Source organism: Sebastes umbrosus, chromosome 17 (assembly GCF_015220745.1).
Source record: "Sebastes umbrosus isolate fSebUmb1 chromosome 17, fSebUmb1.pri, whole genome shotgun sequence".
Lineage (NCBI taxonomy): Eukaryota > Metazoa > Chordata > Actinopteri > Perciformes > Sebastidae > Sebastes > Sebastes umbrosus.
Window position 1 is genome coordinate 30,367,449 of NC_051285.1, and position 23,826 is coordinate 30,391,274.

Here is a 23,826-nt window from a genome sequence, read left to right on the forward strand (position 1 = left end):
GTTGGAGAGCTACGGTGGCCGACGTGAAAACGTGAATGTCCCTCTCTAGAGCCATCTGGAGCAGAGCCAGTGCAGAGAGAGTGTGTCTACAAACTACATAAGCTACAGTCAGTGAACTGACCTCAGAGTCTCCAGTCTACAGTTTGGACTCTCCAGTCCAGCAGAAAGCAGCTTCACTCCTGAATCCTTCAGGTTGTAGTTGTTACTCAGGTCCAGCTCTCTCAGATGGGAGGGGTTGGACTTCAGAGCTGAGGCCACAACTTCACAGTGAGTATCTGAGAGTCCACAGCCAGAAAGTCTGTGATGACACAAAGATTACAAAATATGTTATTATGAAAGAGGACAGTTTATATTTACTTCATGCATTTGATGACTAAACAGTTTGATATATACTTCTTTGATTAACATTTGCTCCTCACATCAGTGGTTCAGCTAATCTTATCTCACTGTTTGACATGAAACAATAATTCTCATCACTCTCTCTCAAACCTGCAGACTTTTAATCTTTGTTTTTCTTTAATCTTGCAGATGAAGAGAGAGAACATGTAGTTACATTGAGGCTTCCCTAATGTCCAGTCTGTCAGTGAGATCTGATCCCAGGTCTGTCTCCACAAAGTTAGCATGAGGCCTTCTTGATTAGAAAAGCATTTTTAAAACTCAGTGAATAAGTAATAATAATACAGTTGATAAAGATGACCTCTCTTTGCTAGCTACCTGCTGCTGTCAGGTTCACGTCCATAAATGGGAAAATTCAGTGACTGCTGCCAAACGGTAGAGAAATGAAACAGATCGTGTAATAATATTAGACCTGTACATAATTAAACATTCATATAATTAGATATATTATTCATCAGACGGCTGTTATTGGTGGAAGCTGTGTATTTCCTGTTACTACTCTTCTCTACAGCAACAAGAGAGAGAAACACCTGAGTTTCCTTCTGTGAGTAACAGAATAAAAGGAAAGACTTAAAAACACGATGATGGAACACAACTTGACTTCATGAGCAATAAAATGCACCATTGCTCGATTCAACACAGTCAGGGGTTTTACAACGACAAGCTTTGTCTCGTATGACCAGTAGTTTACGGTGGCTAATGCTAGAGTTGGGTTGATTTTCGGTTTTGCCGGTCTCGTCCGGTCCGGTGTACGAGCTTAAACCGGTTTGATTTAATGCTAACCGGCAGAACCGATATTTGTCATTATGACACGTTCTGGCAAATTAAAAAGTAGCCGACATCAACAACCTGTGCCGACAGAGTCACAGTGCTAAATCCAGCCTGTATTTGCAATATGACAACGTGATTAACGTAATATTATGATGTTATGTTGGTGTATAAACAAGAAGAGGTTTGTTTACTAGGAAGTTCATGTGTTTTTTGGGGTGATGAGACGAGACATGGCAGAGCTGGTCTCAAAGAAAACTAAAACTGTGGCAACATGGCAACAGTTTGGATTTGAAGCCAACGAAAGAGATGAGCCCAAAAACACACGAGGTAAGGTGTAATGTGGTGCAAGGCCTATTGAAAGCAAACCCCAGCACCAGGGCTCTGATCCCAGGACCGCCCCGACTCCCCAATCTGAATAAAGAACAAATGATGAAGATAAAAATCACTTTATAATCCATGTCATGTCATGTCATGTCAACACACATCAATACCAAGCTGCTGATCTCTCTAAAATCAAATTCCATACTTCTCCATACTGCGTAGGAACCCTGAATATTAGTTCAGAGGATCTTCTGTATCCAGATGTGACCATTTACCAACAATGATAAACATTCATTTACTTTAACAACTAACAGTGGACATTTTCTACACTTTCTTTAAGAAACACAAGTCTTTAGTGACTGCAGACTGAATTTAGTTCAAGAAACATGAAAATATGAAGAAAAGGACATTAACAACTTTATGGATGTAAGTTATGTTTGTACATAAATCAGGTTCAATTGTTAATTAAACATATAAGATCTATAACAGTAACAGAGAGTCAGTGAACTGACCTCAGAGTCTCCAGTCTACAGTGTGGACTCTCCAGAAAACCACACAGAAGCTTCACTCCTGAATCCTTCAGCTCGTTTCCACTCAGCTCCAGCTCTCTCAGATGGGAGGGGTTGGACTTCAGAGCTGAGGCCAGAGAAGCACAGCTGATCTCTGACAAACTGCAGAAACTCAATCTGAATAAAGAATAAATGATGAAGATAAAATCACTTTATAATCCAATCAGATGTGTTCAGGTTTTAAATGTGTAGCTCAACATTACTATGTCCTAATCAATGATCTTTTCCCTAAAATGAGTAGAGTGACTTTGTCATTGTGTTATTGTGGATCATCATAATGTCAGCCTTCTACAGACATCATCCAGATGTCACCACAACATTCATACAGCTGTTCATGTCAACACACATCAATAACAAGCTGCTGATCTCTGTCAAGTCTGGAATTAGAGGATCAATATTAAATCAGACTTGTTGGACTTCATTACTTCATTTATTACATGGCCTTCTTCTCACTGTATCTGGGAGCTTAGCAGGTTTATGTCATTTACAGGAAAGGTCCACATTTGTTCAAGTGTGTCTGTAAACAACAGCCACATGTCATATGTACATTAAAAGAGTTATTGGTGGCAGTAATCATTCCTCCTGTGAAGTGGTCCCTTCATAACACAACTACACTGTAAGAAATGACTTCAGAAGTTCAACTGAAACTAATATGAAGATTCAGCAGTCTGAGTCCGACAAATCAAAGTTACAGACTGTTTAGTACCAAATTCCCTCTTTGAGTTACTAATCCTCCTGCAGCTCAACAAGGAAACTGTCAAACACAACATACTGACTGGATACATACTAAGGCTGGGCAATATATCCATATTATATCGATATCGTGATATGAGACGAGATATCGTCTTAGATTTAGGATATCCTAATATCTAGGGTTGTCAAAGTTAATCGTTTTAACGCCACCATTTTCTTTAACGCATTAACGCAATCGATCTTCCTGGAGGTTGTAGCGGCTCAGTTTAAAAGCTAGAGTGAAGATACTGGTATCATCTGAAACTAGAGAACCTGATGAATCCATCGGTACCAACCAGGTCATACTACTACTACTACTACTACTACTACTACTACTACTACTACTACTACTACTACTGGTACCAACCATGTCAGACTAGCTGGTCATGAAGGAGGTTAAATAACGCTGCAAACTGTCATGTCCATGTTCAAAGGGGTCCCTTGACCTCTGACCTCCAGATCAGTGAATGTAAATGGGTTCTATGGGTACCCACGAGTCTCCCCTTTACAGACATGCCCACTTTATGATCATCACATGCAGTTTGGGGCAAGTCATAGTCAAGTCAGCACACTGACACACTGACAGCTGTTGTTGCCTGTTGGCTCTCCCTTTAAGGTACATTTTGGACGGATAAATAATGTGTGATTCATTTGTAATTAATTGTGATTAAATATTATAATGGATTGACAGCCCTAGTAATATCGTGATATGGCATAAGTGTTGTCTCTTCCTGGTTTTAAAGGCTGTATTACAGTAAAGTGATGTCATTTTCTGAACTTACCAGACTGTTCTAGCTGTTCTATTATTGGTCATTTACACAAAGAAATATTGTGATATTTGATTTTGTCCAAGTCACCCAGCCCTAATACATCTAACTCAGACTGCTGAAGCCTCCGATTAGTTTAAGATCAACGTTACAGGTCATTTTACACACAACAAGACTGTGGATTTAGTCCTCATCTCGTAACACTCAGGTTAAACGGGGATTGCTTCACAGACAGAAGGAATGATGACAGACATCAATAACTCTTTGAATGTACATATGAACATGTGAGTATTGTATTCAGATAGATTGAAAAAAATATGAACCTGCAAAGATGTTTCTGATGCAGAATATTTATTTGGTTTTTGCTTCAAATAATTAGACAATGCTGACATGAAAACAGAGCACAGTTAGATCTGCTGTCAAAAAGAACGTGGGAATAACTTAGAACCATAGAAACCTCTGATTAGATGGTGTCGTTCATAATCATCACTTATGTGCCTTTAAGTTGGTGCAATACGTGTTTGTTGAAGAGTGCTGCACCTTTAGACATGTTCAAATAGAGAGCTACAGGAATGAGTCCTAAAACCCAGAAATGAGTCAGCATTTTAGCACTTCCTGTTTCCTCGTCTGGAAGTCAATGGGTTTTTAGTTAGATGCCTGAAATAAGGTCTGTGGTTAAAGGTCCAGAGTGTAGGATCTGGTGGTATCTAGCGGTGAGGTGAGGAGATTACAACCAACTGAAGCCTCTCCTGTGTGCCAAGCGTGTTGGAGAGCTACGGTGGCCGACGTGAAAACGTGAATGTCCCTCTCTAGAGCCATCTGGAGCAGAGCCAGTGCAGAGAGAGTGTGTACAAACTACATAAACTACAGTCAGTGAACTGACCTCAGAGTCTCCAGTCTACAGTTTGGACTCTCCAGTGCAGCAGAAAGCAGCTTCACTCCTGAATCCTTCAGGTTGTTGTTACTCAGGTCCAGCTCTCTCAGATGGGAGGGGTTGGACTTCAGAGCTGAGGCCACAACTTCACAGTGAGTATCTGAGAGTCCACAGCCAGAAAGTCTGTGATGACACAAAGATTACAAAATATGTTATTATGAAAGAGGACAGTTTATATTTACTTCATGCATTTGATGACTAAACAGTTTGATATATACTTCTTTGATTAACATTTGCTCCTCACATCAGTGGTTCAGCTAATCTTATCTCACTGTTTGACATGAAACAATAATTCTCATCACTCTCTCTCAAACCTGCAGACTTTTAATCTTTGTTTTTCTTTAATCTTGCAGATGAAGAGAGAGAACATGTAGTTACATTGAGGCTTCCATAATGTCCAGTCTGTCAGTGAGATCTGATCCCAGGTCTGTCTCCACAAAGTTAGCATGAGGCCTTCTTGATTAGAAAAGCATTTTTAAAACTCAGTGAATAAGTAATAATAATACAGTTGATAAAGATGACCTCTCTTTGCTAGCTACCTGCTGCTGTCAGGTTCACGTCATAAATGGGAAAATTCACTGACTGCTGCCAAACGGTAGAGAAATGAAACAGATCGTGTAATAATATTAGACCTGTACATAATTAAACATTCATATAATTAGATATATTATTCATCAGACCGCTGTTATTGGTGGAAGCTGTGTATTTCCTGTTACTACTCTTCTCTACAGCAACAAGAGAGAGAAACACCTGAGTTTCCTTCTGTGAGTAACAGAATAAAAGGAAAGACTTAAAAACACGATGATGGAACACAACTTGACTTCATGAGCAATAAAATGCACCATTGCTCGATTCAACACACTCAGGGGTTTTACAACGACAGTCTTTGTCTCGTATGACCAGTAGTTTACGGTGGCTAATGCTAGAGTTGGGTTGATTTTCGGTTTTGCCGGTCTGGTCCGGTCCGGTGTACGAGCTTAAACCGGTTTGATTTTATGCTAACCGGCAGAACCGACATTTGTCATTATGACACGTTCTGGCAAACTAAAAAGTAGCAGACATCAACAACCTGTGCCGACAGAGTCACAGTGCTAAATCCAGCCTGTATTTGCAATATGACAACGTGATTAACGTAATATTATGATGTTATGTTGGTGTATAAACAAGAAGAGGTTTGTTTACTAGGAAGTTCATGTGTTTTTTGGGGTGATGAGACGAGACATGGCAGAGCTGGTCTCAAAGAAAACTAAAACTGTGGCAACATGGCAACAGTTTGGATTTGAAGCCAACGAAAGAGATGAGCCCAAAAACACACGAGGTAAGGTGTAATGTGGTGCAAGGCCTATTGAAAGCAAACCCCAGCACCAGGACTCTGATCCCAGGACCGCCCCGACTCCCCGCCGGATCAGCAAACGTTCTGTTGCTGCCGTTACACCGGTTAGACCCAGCGCTCCACCAGACAGCTGATCTTTTGTTCTTTTCATTTGTTTTACCAGGTTCACATGTCGTCTCCATCACCCAAAAACATAAATCAGAAACAACTGTAAAATGTAACAATTATTATAAATAAATAGAATAAGTGTTCATTAACTTGACAGCTAGAAACACAAAGTACTGAAACATTTTGAACTCAACATTTGAAACAGCTCAAGAACATCTGTGACAAAATACAACTGACATATTTATGTAATAAACACGTGGAACACTTATAAGAATATTATATTTAAGAATAATTTATAGTGTGTATATTTGAAGAACTAAACTACTAATCTACACTGATCTATAAAGTTAATCACATCTGGACTTACGCAGCTTTTCTGCAGTTCCTCACAGCTGGAATCAGTCTCAGTCGTCCCTCGTCTGTTGTCTTGTACTTCTTCAGGTCCAACTCATCCAGAACCTCCTCTGACATCTGCAGCATGTAGGCCAGAGCTGAGCAGTGGATCTCTGAGAGTTCCTTCTTTGATCTGTTCTCTGATTTAAAGGAACTCTTGGATCTGCTGATGTACCGAGTGGTCGTTCATCTCCGTCAGACAGTGGAAGATGTTGATGCTTCTGTCAGGAGAGACTTTATCTCTGTTCATCTCCTTCAGGTTGTTGATGATTCTCTGGATGATTTCTGGACTGTTGTCTGTCCGACCCAGCAGACCTCCTAAGAGCTTCTGGTTGGACTTCAGAGAGAGGCCATGAAGGAAGCGAACAAACAGGTCCAGGTGGCCATTTCTACTTTCAAGGGATTTCTCCATGGCTCTCTTCAGGAAGTCATCCAGAGATGGGCCACGACTAGCATTGCTTCCAAAATACTTAGAGATGTTCTTGAGAAAAGACTTTGGGTTTGACTCTCTGTGCTTGAAGTCTTTTCCCAGGAAGGCCTTCAGTACCTCTGTGTTCCTGTCTGTGTAACAGTGGAACATGTAGACTGCAGCCAGAAACTCCTGAATGCTCAGGTGAACAAAGCAGTAGACTGTTTTCTGGAAGATCACACACTCTCTTTTGAAGATCTCTGTACAAACTCCTGAGTACACCGAGGCCTCTGTGACATCCAGACCACACCGCTCCAGGTCTTCTTGGTAGAACATGATGTTTCCTTTCTCCAGCTGTTCAAACGCCAGCCTCCCCAGCTTCAGAAGAACTTCCCTGTCAGCCTCCGTCAGCTCCTGTGGACTCGTCTCATGTCCCTCACCGTACTTCTGCTTCTTCCTCTTTGTCTGAACCAACAGGAAGTGTGAGTACATGTCAGTCAGGGTCTTGGGCAGCTCTCCTCTCTGGTCTGTAGTCAACATGTGGTCCAGAACTGTAGCAGTGATCCAGCAGAAGACTGGGATTAGACACATGATGTGGAGGCTCCTGGATGTCTTGATGTGTGAGATGATTCTGCTGGACAGCTCTTCATCACTGACTCTCCTCCTGAAGTACTCCTCCTTCTGGGCGTCAGTGAAGCCTCGTACTTCTGTTACCCTGTCAACACATGCAGGAGGGATCTGATTGGCCTGCTGCAGGTCGGGAAGTTATCCAGACGAGAGCTGAGGGAAGCAGATTCCCCTGGATGAGGTTTGTCAACAGCACGTTGACTGATGACTTCTGGGTGACATCAGACACAACCTCGTTGTTCTTGAAATCCAGTGAAAGTCTGCTTTCATCCAGGCCGTCAAAGATGAACAGAACTTTACAGACAGCGAGCTTCTCTGCTGTGACCTTCTGTAATGTTGGATGGAAAACATGGAGCAGCATGAGAAGACTGTACTGCTCATCTCTGATCAAGTTCAGCTCCCTGAACGAAAGCAGAACCACCAGACTGACATCTTGGTTCTCCAAGCCCTCTGCCCAGTCCAGAGTGAACTTCAGCACTGAGAAGGTTTTTCCAACGCCAGCGACGCCGTTCGTCAGAACGACTCTGATGTGTCCCCGTTGGTCAGGTAAGGCTTTAAAGATGTCCTGGCACTTGATTGGAGCGTCATGGAGGGTCTTCTTCTTGGAAGCTGTCTCAAGCTGCCTCACCTCATGTTGGGTATTAACCTCTTCACTCTGTCCCTCTGTGATGTAGAGCTCAGTGTAGATCCTGTTGAGGAGGGTTCCACTTCCTGTTTCATCAGTTCCTTCAGTTCCTTCAGTCACACGTTCACATCTCTCCTTCAGACTGATCTTATGTTCATCTACAACCTCCTGCAGACCTCTATCTGCTGAAAGAGAGAAACAAAGTTTAAGACAAAACAAAGAAACTTATTATTTCTAATGCCAATATGAAAATAATCAATATAAGAACATATAAAGAAGTAAAGGTTATAAAGTCATCTTCCCTTCTTGAAGTCTAAACTAACATCAACGTGATCTTTATATTTATTTTTAATAGTGTTTCAACGTGTCGCTCTGCAGGACCAGACGTGTGTTTGTAAGTCAGAGAAGGAGACTGTAGCAGGAAAGATAATGTTGTTCAAAGTCTGTGGCTCCTGTTCAGTTCAGTTCAGTTCATTTTATGTTCATATAGCGTCAAATCATAACAGAAGTTATCTTAAGATGCTTTTCATATAGAGCAGGTTTAGACCGTACTCTATCATTTAGAGACCCAACAAGAGATCCTCCATGAGCATGTATTGATATACGACAATGACAAGAAGATAACTCCCCTTTCATCAGTGTGTCTGTCTGTCTGGGATAGAACAGTGATGTTGTTGCTTTACAGAGATTAATAGTTCTTCATCTTCATCTATGCAGATGGAGAACAAACATCATTCTGATTGGTTGATGCAAAGACGGAGTGCTATCATAAAAACAAAACATACAAATATAAAATGATTTCTCTTGGGTTCAGATTCAGAAAGGAAGTGATGCAGAGCAGATATGTCTGGTGGAGCAGATCTGAAACAGTTGTTACAACAATAGTCAGTGAATTAAAACAACAAGTTTCCAGACATGAAGACATCAGCAGACACATCTACAGTCTTACTTTGGACAGTGCTGGTCTGACTGGCTGTCTGAGGTCCAGGTCTTGTTCTGGTCTGATTGGCTGTCTGAGGTCCAGGTCTTGTTCTGGTCTGACTGGCTGTCTGAGGTCCAGGTCTTGTTCTGGTCTGACTGGCTGTCTGAGGTCCAGGTCTTGTTCTGGTCTGACTGGCTGTCTGAGGTCCAGGTCTTGTTCTGGATCTGGACATCGGCTCCTCCACAGAAGCATGACTCCTCTTCTTCTCTCTGTGGAGACATTACTTTATTACTAAAATCATGTGTTGATTGTTGGTGAAGAATATCCAGACTTGTCCGACACTGAAGCTCAGATGGTCACAGAGAAGAGTTAAAGTGTTGGTAGTGAATTCAGCATTCAGTCTGTGATGAAAATGTTCCTTTATTTGAACTCTCCTGCTTTATTAAACTAGAATTAGCTGCTTTTCCTGTCTGACTGTCTTATTGAACATTTAGTGATCTGGCTGAAGTTTGTTCATTAAAGAGGAACAACGGACATTTTTAAAACATTGATATTAATCTATTCTAACAAGGAACACCAGAGTTACATGCTGTGTGTCTCAGACTGCTGGTCTACCTCAATATTTAGACCACTTCTAACCTCAGTTCAAACCTAACTAACTCAGACTAAACTACCGTGAATACTGTGAATCAGTAAAGGACATAACCAGCTCTCTTTGGTCTCTTTTAAATCATTGATATTATTCTGGAGGCTATATAACATGATGGGAGGAAAAAGAACTGCAACTTGCTCATGGACCTCATATTGTGAGGGCACGCCGGGAAACCACAAGGTGGCAGCGTCACATGTCTCTCCTCTACAGTCCACAGGGAGGAAACGGACTCAGACACTTTGGCAGTAAAGTAATAAAATGTTGGATTAACACTCACCCTGCCTCAGTCTACAGTCTTCATCCTTCTGCTCTGTTATTCATCTACAGGAAACCTTTGACCTTTGAGTTTATCTATGAGGGCGTGTGTATCACACAAATCAGCTTTATAACACGGAGTGTTCATGAGAATCTCTTTTAGCTTGAACAGGTTGAATTAAAATGAGTTTTGGTCAAATGTTATCTCATTTTAATGTTTAAATCAATGTGGTTAAATACTAATGTGCTTTTTCAGACTTATATGACTAAGATTCTTCTCAACACCTGGAAAAAAAACTATTGTCTGTTGCATAATAAATAATAATTTAAGCCATTTTCCTGAGTTGCAACTCTTTTTCATAATCCAAACATAGATGGTAGCCAGAGATGACTCTTCTTCTTGCTCAGTTAGTACAACATGAAGCTGCATGTTGAGGAATATAAATCTGTTAGCAGAACATTTAGTCTTCATCCTCAATGCATCATCATCCATCAGGTCAGCTTACAGTAGAAACAGTCTCTTACTTTGACTCTGAGGGTCCAGGTTCATTACTGAAGGTCACAGGAGTCCACATGGACCGGTCACTCTTCATAGACAGACAGCTGGGTACTGGAGACTCTGCTCTCTGTCTGGACTGAACTCTGCAAACACCAAGATGATTTACTTCATAATCACATGAATCTCATTTTAGGTCATTAAGGTCGCTCTAAACACACAACCTACTGCTGCTGTCGACAATAAGGAGCTTTAAAGGTTTGTAGCCGTTTTCTTAGATTAGATTACATCTTCTCTAGCTGACTGACAGCTGTCACAGACACTAAGAGGAAGAGCTTATTTGATGAAGTCTGTTAAATGTTAGTTGGCAAATACATTTGTGTATAAATGTGAATATAGCAGCTGTCTTACTTTGTGTCTGAGGGTGCAGGTTCATTACTGAAGTCCAGAGGAAGACCTTTAGACCGATCACTCTTCATAGACAGACGACCGGAGACTAGAGACTCTGCTCTGTCCTCGTCTTCCTCCATCTTCTGATCTGAAGTCAGTCTGAGAGGTCAAACAGAAACACTGACTGTGATCATTTAATACACACAGTATACAGTATAATAAAGCAGCCAGCGCTCCACCTGGTCACTTCTCTTTACCTCTCTGCTTGTTTTCTTGGCTTACAGCAGCTTTAATGAGGATTATTCAGCCAGTCATGACTTTGTGTTCACAGATGAATCAAACTGTTGAGTTCATTCTAACATTTCTCTCCTCTACAGTCCACAGGGAGGAAACTGACTCAGACACTTTAACAGTAACATAATAAAATGTTGGATTAACACTCACCCTGCTTCAGTCTTCAGTCTTCAGTCTTCTGTCTTCTGCTCCGTTATCTCAAAATGGAGTCAAACACTTTAAGAGTCAGCCTTATCTTCCTGTTCATGTACCTGGATCACCTGGTCAGTGTGGCTCCTCCCCTCTCCATTTACTGGAAGTCAGGTAAGTTTATCTGAGTGTGTGTGTGTGTGTGTGTGTGTGTGTGTGTGTGTGTTTGTGTGCTTTTTAATGTGATGTGTTTATGAGTGTCATGACCCGGCTCATGAGCCATGACAAGAGAGGTGTACAAGTTTATTATTAAACATACAATAACCAATCAATGCATGAATGAATGAATCAGTGTGATCAGTGTGTCAGCAGATGGATGAGTGGTTGTGTGGTGAATGAAGGGTGTAAAACCTGATCTAGTAACAATACGAAGCAACCAAACAAGAACATGGTGGTGTAGGAATGGAGAGATCTCAGCTTCATCTTTACATCATGTTCATAAATCTATTTAGTATAAAACTGAAGTTGTTTTTTCTGTTTCGTTTTCTTTTAAAGATTTATACAAATGAAATTCTTCTGAATATCAGGATGAAAAATAAAAAAAATCATTTCAGCCGTTTTCCTGCGTTGCAACTGTGCAACTCTTTTTCATAATCCAAACACAGATGGTAGCCAGAGATGACACATCTTATTGCTCAATTAGAACAATGTGAAGCACAATTTTAAAATGTATTATATCATCATATGAGTTACATTTCTTGATCTTGATGTTTCTTCTGATATCATACTAAAGGTGTGAACGTTTCACTGTGTTTTATAAAAAAAGAGCAAGGACGTGCTGGATTTAGAAATACAATCACAACTTGGTAAAGTGATTAAAATGTGTTTTTATTTAGCAGCAGATGTTCAGAAGAGTCTTTGTGGAGTCTTTAAAACAGCTCTAAGTGTTGCTGATGAAGGACTTTATCAGAGAATAGTCTGCTTAGCTCTGTGACTGGAGTTTAAAGGTCAGACATGAGAGGCACAAACTGGAGCTACTGGGACTGTAACGTCTACTAGAACAGGGGTTCTCAACCTTTTGCAACTGAAGGCCCACTTGTGATTGTCAAAACATTTCCGAGGACCACCTTCCCAAATAAATGAGTACAAAACCTAACATGTTTATACAACAGATAATAAAGTGGGCTGTAGATATGTGTTATGCCACTGTCAGCTGTAATGACCAAAATACATATTCTGCTTACCCTCAGTGAGACACTTGGGCTTGCCTCTGGGAGATGATGAGATGAAGTGGTGGTGGGATGGGTGAGAGGCTGACACGCAGAGTAGCATTCAAAGTTGCTTTCAGTTTGTTCCTTGCCTTTGATTTGGTGACAGTCACAATGGAAAACCCTGACTCACATAAATAGGTGGTGGTGAAAGGCAACAGAAATTTGATTGCCCGTTTTGACAGAGAGGGATATTGACTGGCAGCCAGTATCCAGAATGAAGCAAGGTCTACTTGTGTGAGCTGAAGCTTCAGGCTGCTGTCTGCTGATAGTTCCATCAGTTCATTTTCCAACACAGTGGAGAGAGCTATGTCTTCTGAAGCAGGATCCACAGAGAAAGGGTCCAAAATCCAAAGGTTTCCATCTCGTGCATCTTCTGGGAAGTAGTCTGTAAACTTTCCTGACAACTGAGTCAAATGCTGGGTTATAACACTGGATATGTTGACATGAGGAGTGGCTTCCAAAGTTTCACTGAGGAGTGAAAACACGTCAAATCGTCCCTCCTTGACTCTTCTGTTGCACAGAATACGTTTTTTCTTGAAGCCCTCAATTTTGTCTGTGCTGTTTCTGCCTTGCATTGATATATTGAGCTGATTTAACTGGTCAGATAGATCTGATAAGTAGGCCAGTTTACCATCAGTGTAATGCTCAGCAAGAGGGGAGTGCTGCTCTTCCACAAATGTGTGCACTTCTTCTCTCAGTTCAAAAAGGCGATTAAGCACATGTCCCCTTGAAAGCCACCTTACTTCACTGTGGTACAACAGATCTGCAAATGATCTGCATCAAGTCTTTCACACAAAGCAGCAAAACACCTTGAGTTGAGTGCATTTTTCTTAATATAGTTAACAGTTTTCACAGCCACGTTCATGACTTCATGCAGTTCTGGTGACATCTGCTTTGTAGCTAGACTTTCCCGATGTAAGAAACAGTGCGTCCTCTCCTGGATCTGTTTGACAACACCACGATGTCTTCCCGTCATTGATGCAGCGCCGTCTGTGCAAACACCTGTACAGTATTTCCAATCAAGACCTTTTTCGGTGAAGTAATCATCAAGGCAGCGCATTACATGATCTGCCGTTGTTCTTGTTGGAAGCTCCTTGCAAAACAATAGATCCTCGTGAAGATTACTGTCCTTGCAGTATCTTACAAAAACGAACAATAAAGCGGCATTGCTAACGTCAGTCGACTCGTGCAGCTGGATGGCAAAGTATGGGCTTGCCTTTATTCCTTCCAGAAGTTGGCATTCGATGTCATCACTCATGTCTACAATTCTACATGCAGTTTTCTCTCCCTGCTGAGGAACACTGTCAACTTTCATTTACTGTGTGAGATGTTAAAGAGGTTCTGTTGAATACTAATATGACAGAATAGCTGCAGTCTCATCTTTACTACGATGATGAGTTCACTGTCCAGAGCAGTAACAGATATTAGTTCATCTTAAAATGTGGACAGAAAACCACAGAAACATGTTGAAAGTGTCCGTTAACACTAACGTTAGCTACGTTTCTTTGTTCATATCACAAAGTTAGATAACTTATTTTAAAATGAGTTAACTCAAAATACTTAAACATTGATGGAATAAATAAACTTGTTTTGTCTTCAAAAAGAAAGAAACTAGAATTCCCGCCTCACGGTTGTCTGCCTCCCCCAACCAGTCAAGTTACAGTTTACATCCACGTCTGTCCAAAATGTCATCACTTCATCATTTTATCATAATTAACATCTGTGTGAAAGTGTCATAATTAACAGATGAATTCTTGAGTTATGGCCAAAATGTGTTTTCTGAGGACACGGTGACCTTTGACCTTTGACAACCAAACTCTAATCAGGTCATACTTGAGTCCAAGTGGACGTTTGTGAAACTTGTGTGCCGAGTTTAATTTCAAATCCAGTTTCCATCATTTTAAATCCAGTTTAACTACATCATGATGACACTTAACCTTTACAACACCAAGTCAGTCAGGAAGAAAGCATTCACAGCATCAGTTCAGTGTTCACTGCATCCATTCTGATAAACCTCCTTTGTGCTAAAACAGAGGGAACGGTGACATCTGCTGGCAGAAAGCAGCTCCAGCAGGAACAACAGAACATGAACGGTGGTGAGAACGACAGCTTCAACACGGATTTCTGAGGGAAGAAGCTCCACGGGCGACTTTATGTGTCTGTGTTCAGTCATGTAACGTGAAAACTGGCAGAGTCACACATGAAACTGGAATCCTCCTGTACGGACATGATTAGTGAATATAAAATCTAGAGTACGCATGTTAATCAGTTCTGTTTGTTTATTTGACATCAAACATATTAAATATGAAGGAGCTGACTTTACACCTAAATCCAGACGTAATCTGTTTGTAGTCAGTTGAGAAACTGAAGTGAAGCCTCGACTGAATTCAGAGTTTATCTCATTCTTTCTGTTTGTTACAAGCAAATATTTATCTTCTATAATATGAGAAATGGCTGGTATTGGTTTTAATCATGGATGTATAAAGAGAACTGGATCCATGTGCAATTCTATTCATTGTGTGCAATATACTCACTGTTGTTTACAGTATGGTTATATAATTCACTTTGTTTATATTACATTCATGATCCAGATGCAATGTAGTGTTATTCTGCTGTGCATTTAGCCTGCGTATAGTCTGCATAACAATTAAATTCATCTTCAATAACAACTAGGCCTCTTCTAGAAGCTGACCTGGTGGATTGTGTTTAATAACTACTTTACCTGCATTATTATCCAACTCTGATTGTCTCTTTCCTTTTTAAACTTCTAAACAGATATTATTGTGATGTGCTTTTCTATGATGTTCATTCACTTTGATGACAAGGCACATTCAGGCTTTTACAGACTGTTGGAAGTGAGCAACTCATCTTTCTAACAACAGCTTTATCAGCTAATAGTAAATATCTGGGAGTTATTTATCTGATGGTTAGCATGCTGTCTGTGAACCTCTGGACCAGTGCTCTGATGAAGACAGGGTCCATGTTCCTCTTCTGCAGCTGGTTGAAAAGCATGTCCACCTGTGGCATGATCTTATGGAACAATGTCAGGAAAACACAGAAAGCCTCGTCTTCAAGCGTCCTCACAAAGCCCCCTGAGTCTCTGGGGATGTGTGATGTTGTCTGCTGCATGATGAGGTTCAGCTGATGCACACAGCAAAATAAGGCATATTTAAAGCCAACAGAGGGCGCTGCATGCATACACAACATTTCTTTTTCTATTATCTGCTCCCTGGTTTAACATGCATTAATCATCCTCACCAGTCAGCTTTCTTCAGACTGTCCACGTTGGCTCCTTCCTGCAGCAGGTAGCTAACACAGGCCTGGTGGCTCATGGAAGCAGCTTCGTGCAGAGGCCTCTTGTAGTCGTTGTTGTGCAGCTCCACATCCATGCACACCTGCTTTATGAGATACTGCAGCATGTCCAGGTGTCCTCTCCTGGCAGCATAGTGCAGCAGGGTGTCCCCAGACCGACCGAAGTGTCTCCTGCTGACAGACTGAACCTCAGAGCTGCTCATCAGTCTCTGCAGAGAGTCAACCTGTCCATCCTGAGTGAGCTTCACCAGCTGCTTTAAAGTGTTCTCATCCATGCTGGTTAGAGGTCAAAGGTTAAAGGTTAAAGGCTGCAGCACCAACTACAAAAAGTCACTTTCTGGTCAAAATGACAGAAAATAGTCAAGCTGGTCTTCCTGAAGACATGCTGCAGAGAAGAGAAGAGTTCACTGTTGGTTATCTTCTTCTTCTTCTTTGAGCTTTATTGGTGGTTGGCAAACAACGATTTGGTGCATTACCATCACCTACTGGACTGGAGTGTGGAGCAGTAGATTGGCAGGAAAAAATAAATAAAATAAAATAAAATAAATAATTACTAATATTTACTATATCCCAAAAAATAAAGAAAATCAAAATCAAAATCAAAGAAAAAAAATAAATAAAACAAACAACCTCATATTTTTCCAATCATATTAATTTGTCTAAGATACTGAACTAATGTTCTATAACACTCATTTAGTGAGTTCTTTTGTAGAATATGTAATGGAAATTCTGTCATTATTCCGAGATGAGTCCTAATGAACGTTGAAATAAGGATCTCAAACAGATGAAATGTCTTTGTTGTATTTTATTCTTGCAAGAAGAGGCACTGGTTATACAGAGTCACACAAAGTCTGCAGAAGAGTGCACTGCAGGAGATTATTACAATGTGATTATATAGAAATCTACAACAGGGACTGTGAGAAAAGGAGTTGTTTTACTCAGACAGTGTCCCAGTAAAAGTCAACACTCAGTACTTTCCCACTACATGAGACGAAGAGCACACAGACAGGAACTCTCCACTGTTGCATAAAGAGACATCATTACATACAATGTCATTTTCCATTACAAATATCTATTAAATCAAAGTGTACTTTAATCTCTTTGAGGCCTTCTTTCTTCCTCATATCTCCCACAATGCAACATGACATGCTCCACCGTTTCCTCTTGTCCACAGTAATCACATCTACCTGTGTCATGTTTACCTATCAGTCAGTTATCATGTCATATGCAGACGCTCTTCCTGAGGGCTCGGTTTTAATAGGGTAACTTTATTAACTTATTTAGAAATATGTGGAAGTAAACAGCAAAACTCCATCGTTCCACAGGGTGGAGCTGCGACACAAAGCAGAGCAGAAAGATCTATTTAAATGTGTTCATCTACAGTTATGTTGTCATGAACTGAACTATTCTGCAGAGGCACTTTGGGTTCAGAATACATGAATGAATAAAAAAAGACAAAATCAGATGCAGGTCCAGGTGGTGAACCTCTGTGGATCATCAGGACACGGCTGATCCTCTCAACACATCCACTTTTCTGATCACTCACTCTGACAGAGATCACCACCCTGACTCCTCCCATCTGTTGAGAGAAGAAGAGAACAGAAGTCATGAATCAGTGTTTACAGAGACTCCCTTCATCAGCTGTCAGTCACTGATGCAGCACACAGTTCATTTATAAACTATCATCAGCAGAACCAACCTCCATATCTCCGCTCACTACTCAATATCTCCAACAGGAACCGCAATTTATCTTCTAGCTAATTCATCAGTGTGGTCGTTCCTAAAGTCTGCACCTCCTCTGGTCCTCACTCATTCCAGTGTGCTGCTCCTAGTGACTGGAACGAGTTAATGAAGACACTAAACCTCCACACCCTCATCCCGTTACCCTCCTTTAATAACTCTATGGACAGACCACATCATGGTTACTAAATGTAACCACGGTTCTATGAAATAAGAGCCAGTGATCTGAGGCTTCAGTCAGACTGATCTCAGAGCTGTGACAGAGATGAACTGATCAATGAGAGAACAAAGACTTTCTGATCAGAGTTGATGGTACGACAGTTTGATGGATGAGGACCACTGTCTCTATACATGATGTGATGCTGTCAGCTGTAATCCAGCTTTATTTCCTGGAGACATGAACACAACAACAACAACAACATCTTCTTCACATCAACTCTAACACATGATCACAACAAGCTTCTGGCTGATCTGATTGGCTGACTGTTCTCTCGCTCTCTGTGTGTCACCGTTCTCCTCTCACAGCTTAACGGAGGAAACACATCACAACAATACTGCTGAAACCAGCATGGACCGACTCCGACCCTCTACTTACTCCAGAGTCTCCAGTCTACAGTGTGGACTCTCCACAAGATCAGACAGTCGCTTCACTTCTGAATCCTTCAGGTTGTTTCCACTCAGATTCAGCTCACTCAGATGGGAGGGGTTGGACTTCAGAGCGGAGGCCAGAGAAGCACAGCTGATCTCTGACAAACTGCAGCGCCACAATCTGAATAAAGAATAAATGATGAAGATAAAAATCACTTTATAATCCATGTCATGTCATGTCAACACACATCAATACCAAGCTGCTGAGCTCTCTGAAATCAAATTCCATACTTCTCCATACTGCGTAGGAACCCTGAATATTAGTTCAGAGGATCTTCTGTATCCAGATGTGACCATTTACCAACAATGATAAACATTCATTTACTTTAACAACTAACAGTGGACATTTTCTACACTTTCTTTAAGAAACACAAGTCTTTAGTGACTGCAGACTGAATTTAGTTCAAGAAACATGAAAATATGAAGAAAAGGACATTAACAACTTTATGGATGTAAGTTATGTTTGTACATAAATCAGGTTCAATTGTTAATTAAACATATAAGATCTATAACAGTAACAGAGAGTCAGTGAACTGACCTCAGAGTCTCCAGTCTACAGTGTGGACTCTCCAGAAAACCACAAAGCTGCTTCACTCCTGAATCCTTCAGCTTGTTGTCACTCAGCTCCAGCTCTCTCAGATGGGAGGGGTTGGACTTCAGAGCTGAGGCCAGAGAAGCACAGCTGATCTCTGACAACCTGCAGAGCCACAATCTGAATAAAGAATAAATGATGTAAGTTTAGAAGACAACGTTCCTGCTTGAAATCATTCAATGTTTAATAATGTGTTCAGAGCTGAAGAAGGTTTAGAACGTAGAAGTTTAGAAAATGTAAACTCCAAACACCTGAAGCCAACAGGATGCAGGTTAAAAACTGTCAAATACAAACAGTGAAACAGAGCTCTCATTAATATTAATGACAACGTGCTGCTACTTCAATAAAGACGTAGTGACTTCACCTCTTAAACTCTGACAGCTCCACCAGTGGATCCATCTATACAAACTCATGTTGAGCAGCCAAACACAAATAAGAACCACAGAAACTGATTCAAGATTCAACTCAACATCTCAAAGTTTCTAAAGATGTCAAAGATGTCAGGATGGATTTTGGGGAAATGTGAACAAAAGATATTTAAGATAAGACATCTACAATATATATATTTGAGGAATAGATGGAGTCATAAAATCAAAGCATCTTCAGTTTAAACTCTTCAGTCAGTAAAAGCATCATATAGCTTCATAACATTTATAGAAAAAACAAATAGCAAATATATTTATTATTGTCTGATAGCTGAAATAGAGATTATTTATTTATTCTTCATATTGATCTATTTTTATTATCATTTCTTGGAAAAAAGAAACATGATGAAAGTCAGGTGTTGTGATTTATGAAGGTTTTAAATGTGTAGCTCAACATTGCTCTGCCACAGTCAATGGACTAAACCACTGAAGAAGAAAATGGACTTTAGCATTAAGAGACTCAGTGTGGATCAGTATAATATCAGCCTGATGTCTGCAGTTTAGTGTCACCACAACTTTCACATCATATTAATCTCAGTACACAAGTAAAAAATGGTGTCTGACCTCAGAGTCTCCAGTCTACAGTGTGGACTCTCCAGAAAACCACACAGGAGCTTCACTCCTGAATCCTTCAGCTTGTTGTCACTCAGCTCCAGCTCTCTCAGATGGGAGGGGTTGGACTTCAGAGCTGAGATCAGAGAAGCACAGCTGATCTCTGACAACCTGCAGTCAAACAATCTGAATAAAGAATAAATGATGAAGATAAAAATCACTTTATAATCCAATCAGATGTGTTCAGGTTTTAAATGTGTAGCTCAACATTACTATGTCCTAATCAATGATCTTTTCCCTAAAATGAGTAGAGTGACTTTGTCATTGTGTTATTGTGGATCATCATAATGTCAGCCTTCTACAGACATCATCCAGATGTCACCACAACATTCATACAGCTGTTCATGTCAACACACATCAATAACAAGCTGCTGATCTCTGTCAAGTCTGGAATTAGAGGATCAATATCAAATCAGACTTGTTGGACTTCATTACTTCATTTATTACATGGCCTTCTTCTCACTGTATCTGGGAGCTTAGCAGGTTTATGTCATTTACAGGAAAGGTCCACATTTGTTCAAGTGTGTCTGTAAACAACAGCCACATGTCATATGTACATTAAAAGAGTTATTGGTGGCAGTAATCATTCCTCCTGTGAAGTGGTCCCTTCATAACACAACTACACTGTAAGAAGTGACTTCAGAAGTTCAACTGAAACTAATATGAAGATTCAGCAGTCTGAGTTCGACAAATCAAAGTTACAGACTATTTAGTACCAAATTCCCTCTTTGAGTTACTAATCCTCCTGCAGCTCAACAAGGAAACTGTCAAACACAACATACTGACTGGATACATACTAAGGCTGGGCAGTATATCCATATTACATCGATATCGTGATATGAGACGAGATATCGTCTTAGATTTAGGATATCCTAATATCTAGGGTTGTCAAAGTTAATCGTTTTAACGCCACAATTTTCTTTAACGCGTTAACGCAATCGATCTTCCGGAGGTTGTAGCGACTCAGTTTTAAAACTAGAGTGAAGATACTGGTATCATCTGAAACTACAGAACCTGATGAATCCATCGGTACCAACCAGGTCATACTACTACTACTACTACTACTACTACTACTATCATAGTAAACTACAGAACCTGATGGATCCATCGGTACCAACCAGGTCAGACTAGCTGGTCATGAAGGAGGTTAAATAACGCTCCAAACTAACACTAAATATTGGAGAGGATAAACTGTCATGTCCATGTTCAAAGGGGTCCCTTGACCTCTGACCTCCAGATCAGTGAATGTAAATGGGTTCTATGGGTACCCACGAGTCTCCCCTTTACAGACATGCCCACTTTATGATAATCACATGCAGTTTGGGGCAAGTCATAGTCAAGTCAGCACACTGACACACTGACAGCTGTTGTTGCCTGTTGGGCTGCAGTTTGCCATGTTATGATTGGAGCATATTGTTTTATGCTAAATGCAGTACCTGTGAGGGTTTCTGGATCAATATCTGTCATTGATTTGTGTTGTTAATTAATTTACAATAATAAATATATACATACATTTACATAAAGCAGCATATTTGTCCACTCCCATGTTGATAAGAGGATTAAATACTTGACAGATCTCCCTTTAAGGTTCATTTAGAACAGATAAAAAGTGTGTGATTCATTTGTAATTAATCGTTTTTAAATATTATAATGGATGACAGCCCTAGTAATATCGTGATATGGCATAAGTGTTGTCTCTTCCTGGTTTTAAAGGCTAAATTACAGTAAAGTGATGTCATTTTCTGAACTTACCAGACTGTTCTAGCTGTTCTATTATTGGTCATTTACACAAAGAAATATTGTGATATTTGATTTTGTCCAAGTCACCCAGCCCTAATACATCTAACTCAGACTGCTGAAGCCTCCGATTAGTTTAAGATCAACGTTACAGGTCATTTTACACACAACAAGACTGTGGATTTAGTCCTCATCTCGTAACACTCAGGTTAAACGGGGATTGCTTCACAGACAGAAGGAATGATGACAGACATCAATAACTCTTTGAATGTACATATGAACATGTGAGTATTGTATTCAGATAGATTGAAACAAATATGAACCTGCAAAGATGTTTCTGATGCAGAATATTTATTTGGTTTTTGCTTCAAATAATTAGACAATGCTGACATGAAAACAGAGCACAGTTAGATCTGCTGTCAAAAAGAACGTGGGAATAACTTAGAACCATAGAAACCTCTGATTAGATGGTGTCGTTCATAATCATCACTTATGTGCCTTTAAGTTGGTGCAATACGTGTTTGTTGAAGAGTGCTGCACCTTTAGACATGTTCAAATAGAGAGCTACAGGAATGAGTCCTAAAACCCAGAAATGAGTCAGCATTTTAGCACTTCCTGTTTCCTCGTCTGGAAGTCAATGGGTTTTTAGTTAGATGCCTGAAATAAGGTCTGTGGTTAAAGGTCCAGTGTGTAGGATCTGGTGGTCTCTAGCGGTGAGGTGAGGAGATTACAACCAACTGAAGCCTCTCCTGTGTGCCAAGCGTGTTGGAGAGCTACGGTGACCGACGTGAAAACGTGAATGTCCCTCTCTAGAGCCATCTGGAGCAGAGCCAGTGTGCAGAGAGTGTGTGTCTACAAACTACATAAACTACAGTCAGTGAACTGACCTCAGAGTCTCCAGTCTACAGTTTGGACTCTCCAGTGCAGCAGAAAGCAGCTTCACTCCTGAATCCTGCAGGTTGTTGACACTCAGGTCCAGCTCTCTGAGATGGGAGGGGTTGGATTTCAGAGCTGAGGCCACAACTTCACAGTGAGTATCTGAGAGTCCACAGTCAGAAAGTCTGTGATGACACAATTACAAAATATGTTACTATGAAAGAGGACAGTTTATATTTACTTCATGCATTTGATGACTAAACAGTTTGATATATACTTCTCTGATTAACATTTGCTCCTCACATCAGTGGTTCAGCTAATCTTATCTCACTGTTTGACATGAAACAATAATTCTCATCACTCTCTCTCAAACCTGCAGACTTTTAATCTTTGTTTTTCTTTAATCTTGCAGATGAAGAGAGAGAACATTTAGTTACATTGAGTGACTGCTGCCAAACGGAAGAGAAATGAAACAAATCGTGTAATAATATTAGACCTGTACATAATTAAACATTCATATAATTAGATATATTATTCATCAGACCGCTGTTATTGGTGGAAGCTGTGTATTTCCTGTTACTACTCTTCTCTACAGCAACAAGAGAGAGAAACACCTGAGTTTCCTTTTGTGAGTAACAGAATAAAAGGAAAGACTTAAAAACACGATGATGGAACACAACTTGACTTCATGAGCAATAAAATGCACCATTGCTCGATTCAACACACTCAGGGGTTTTACAACGACAGTCTTTGTCTCGTATGACCAGTAGTTTACGGTGGCTAATGCTAGAGTTGGGTAAATTTTCGTTTTTACCCATCTGGTCCGGTGTACGAGCTTGAACCGGTTTGATTTAATGCTAACCGGCGGAACCGACATTTGTCATTATGACACGTTCTGGTAAATTAAAAAGTATCAGACATCAACAACCTGTGCCGACAGAGTCACAGTGCTAAATCCAGCCTGTATTTGCAATATGACAACGTGATTAACGTAATATTATGATGTTATGTTGGTGTATAAACAAGAAGAGGTTTGTTTACTAGGAAGTTCATGTGTTTTTTGGGGTGATGAGACGAGACATGGCAGAGCTGGTCTCAAAGAAAACTAAAACTGTGCCAACATGGCAAACATTTGGATTTGAAGCCAACGAAAGAGACGAGCCCAAAAACACACGAGGTAAGGTGTAATGTGGTGCAAGGCCTATTGAAAGCAAACCCCAGCACCAGGACTCTGATCCCAGGACCGCCCCGACTCCCCGCCGGATCAGCAAACGTTCTGTTGCTGCCGTTACACCGGTTAGACCCAGCGCTCCACCAGACAGCTGATCTTTTGTTCTTTTCATTTGTTTTACCAGGTTCACATGTCGTCTCCATCACCCAAAAACATAAATCAGAAAAAACTGTAAAATGTAACAATTATTCTAAATAAATAGAATAAGTGTTCATTAACTTGACAGCTAGAAACACAAACTACTGAAACATTTTGAACT

At 40.5% G+C, this 23,826-nt stretch overlaps 3 protein-coding genes across 3 annotated transcripts in view; all 3 read right to left on the minus strand.

Moving 5' to 3' along the window:
- The window catches only part of LOC119476144 (ribonuclease inhibitor-like), a 159,230-nt gene that overhangs the window by 42,175 nt on the left and 93,229 nt on the right, over positions 1-23,826 (minus strand). The gene's annotated exons all lie outside the window — the stretch shown is intronic.
- The window catches only part of LOC119476115 (protein NLRC3-like), a 119,169-nt gene that overhangs the window by 14,228 nt on the left and 81,115 nt on the right, over positions 1-23,826 (minus strand). The window contains exons 8-10 of the mRNA XM_037749329.1: positions 22,348-22,521; positions 19,676-19,849; positions 18,633-18,806 (exon numbers count right to left, since the gene is read on the minus strand). Coding sequence (XP_037605257.1) covers positions 18,633-18,806; positions 19,676-19,849; positions 22,348-22,521 — 522 coding nt within the window. The remainder of the gene's footprint in view (positions 1-18,632; positions 18,807-19,675; positions 19,850-22,347; positions 22,522-23,826) is intronic.
- Positions 14,081-16,226, minus strand: LOC119476156 (ankyrin repeat domain-containing protein 16-like). The gene is made up of 2 exons (XM_037749405.1): positions 15,653-16,226; positions 14,081-15,535 (listed from the first exon to the last, which is right to left on the minus strand). Exons 1-2 carry the CDS (start codon positions 15,979-15,981, stop codon positions 15,532-15,534), a joined length of 333 nt encoding a protein of 110 aa, XP_037605333.1. The 5' UTR covers positions 15,982-16,226; the 3' UTR covers positions 14,081-15,531.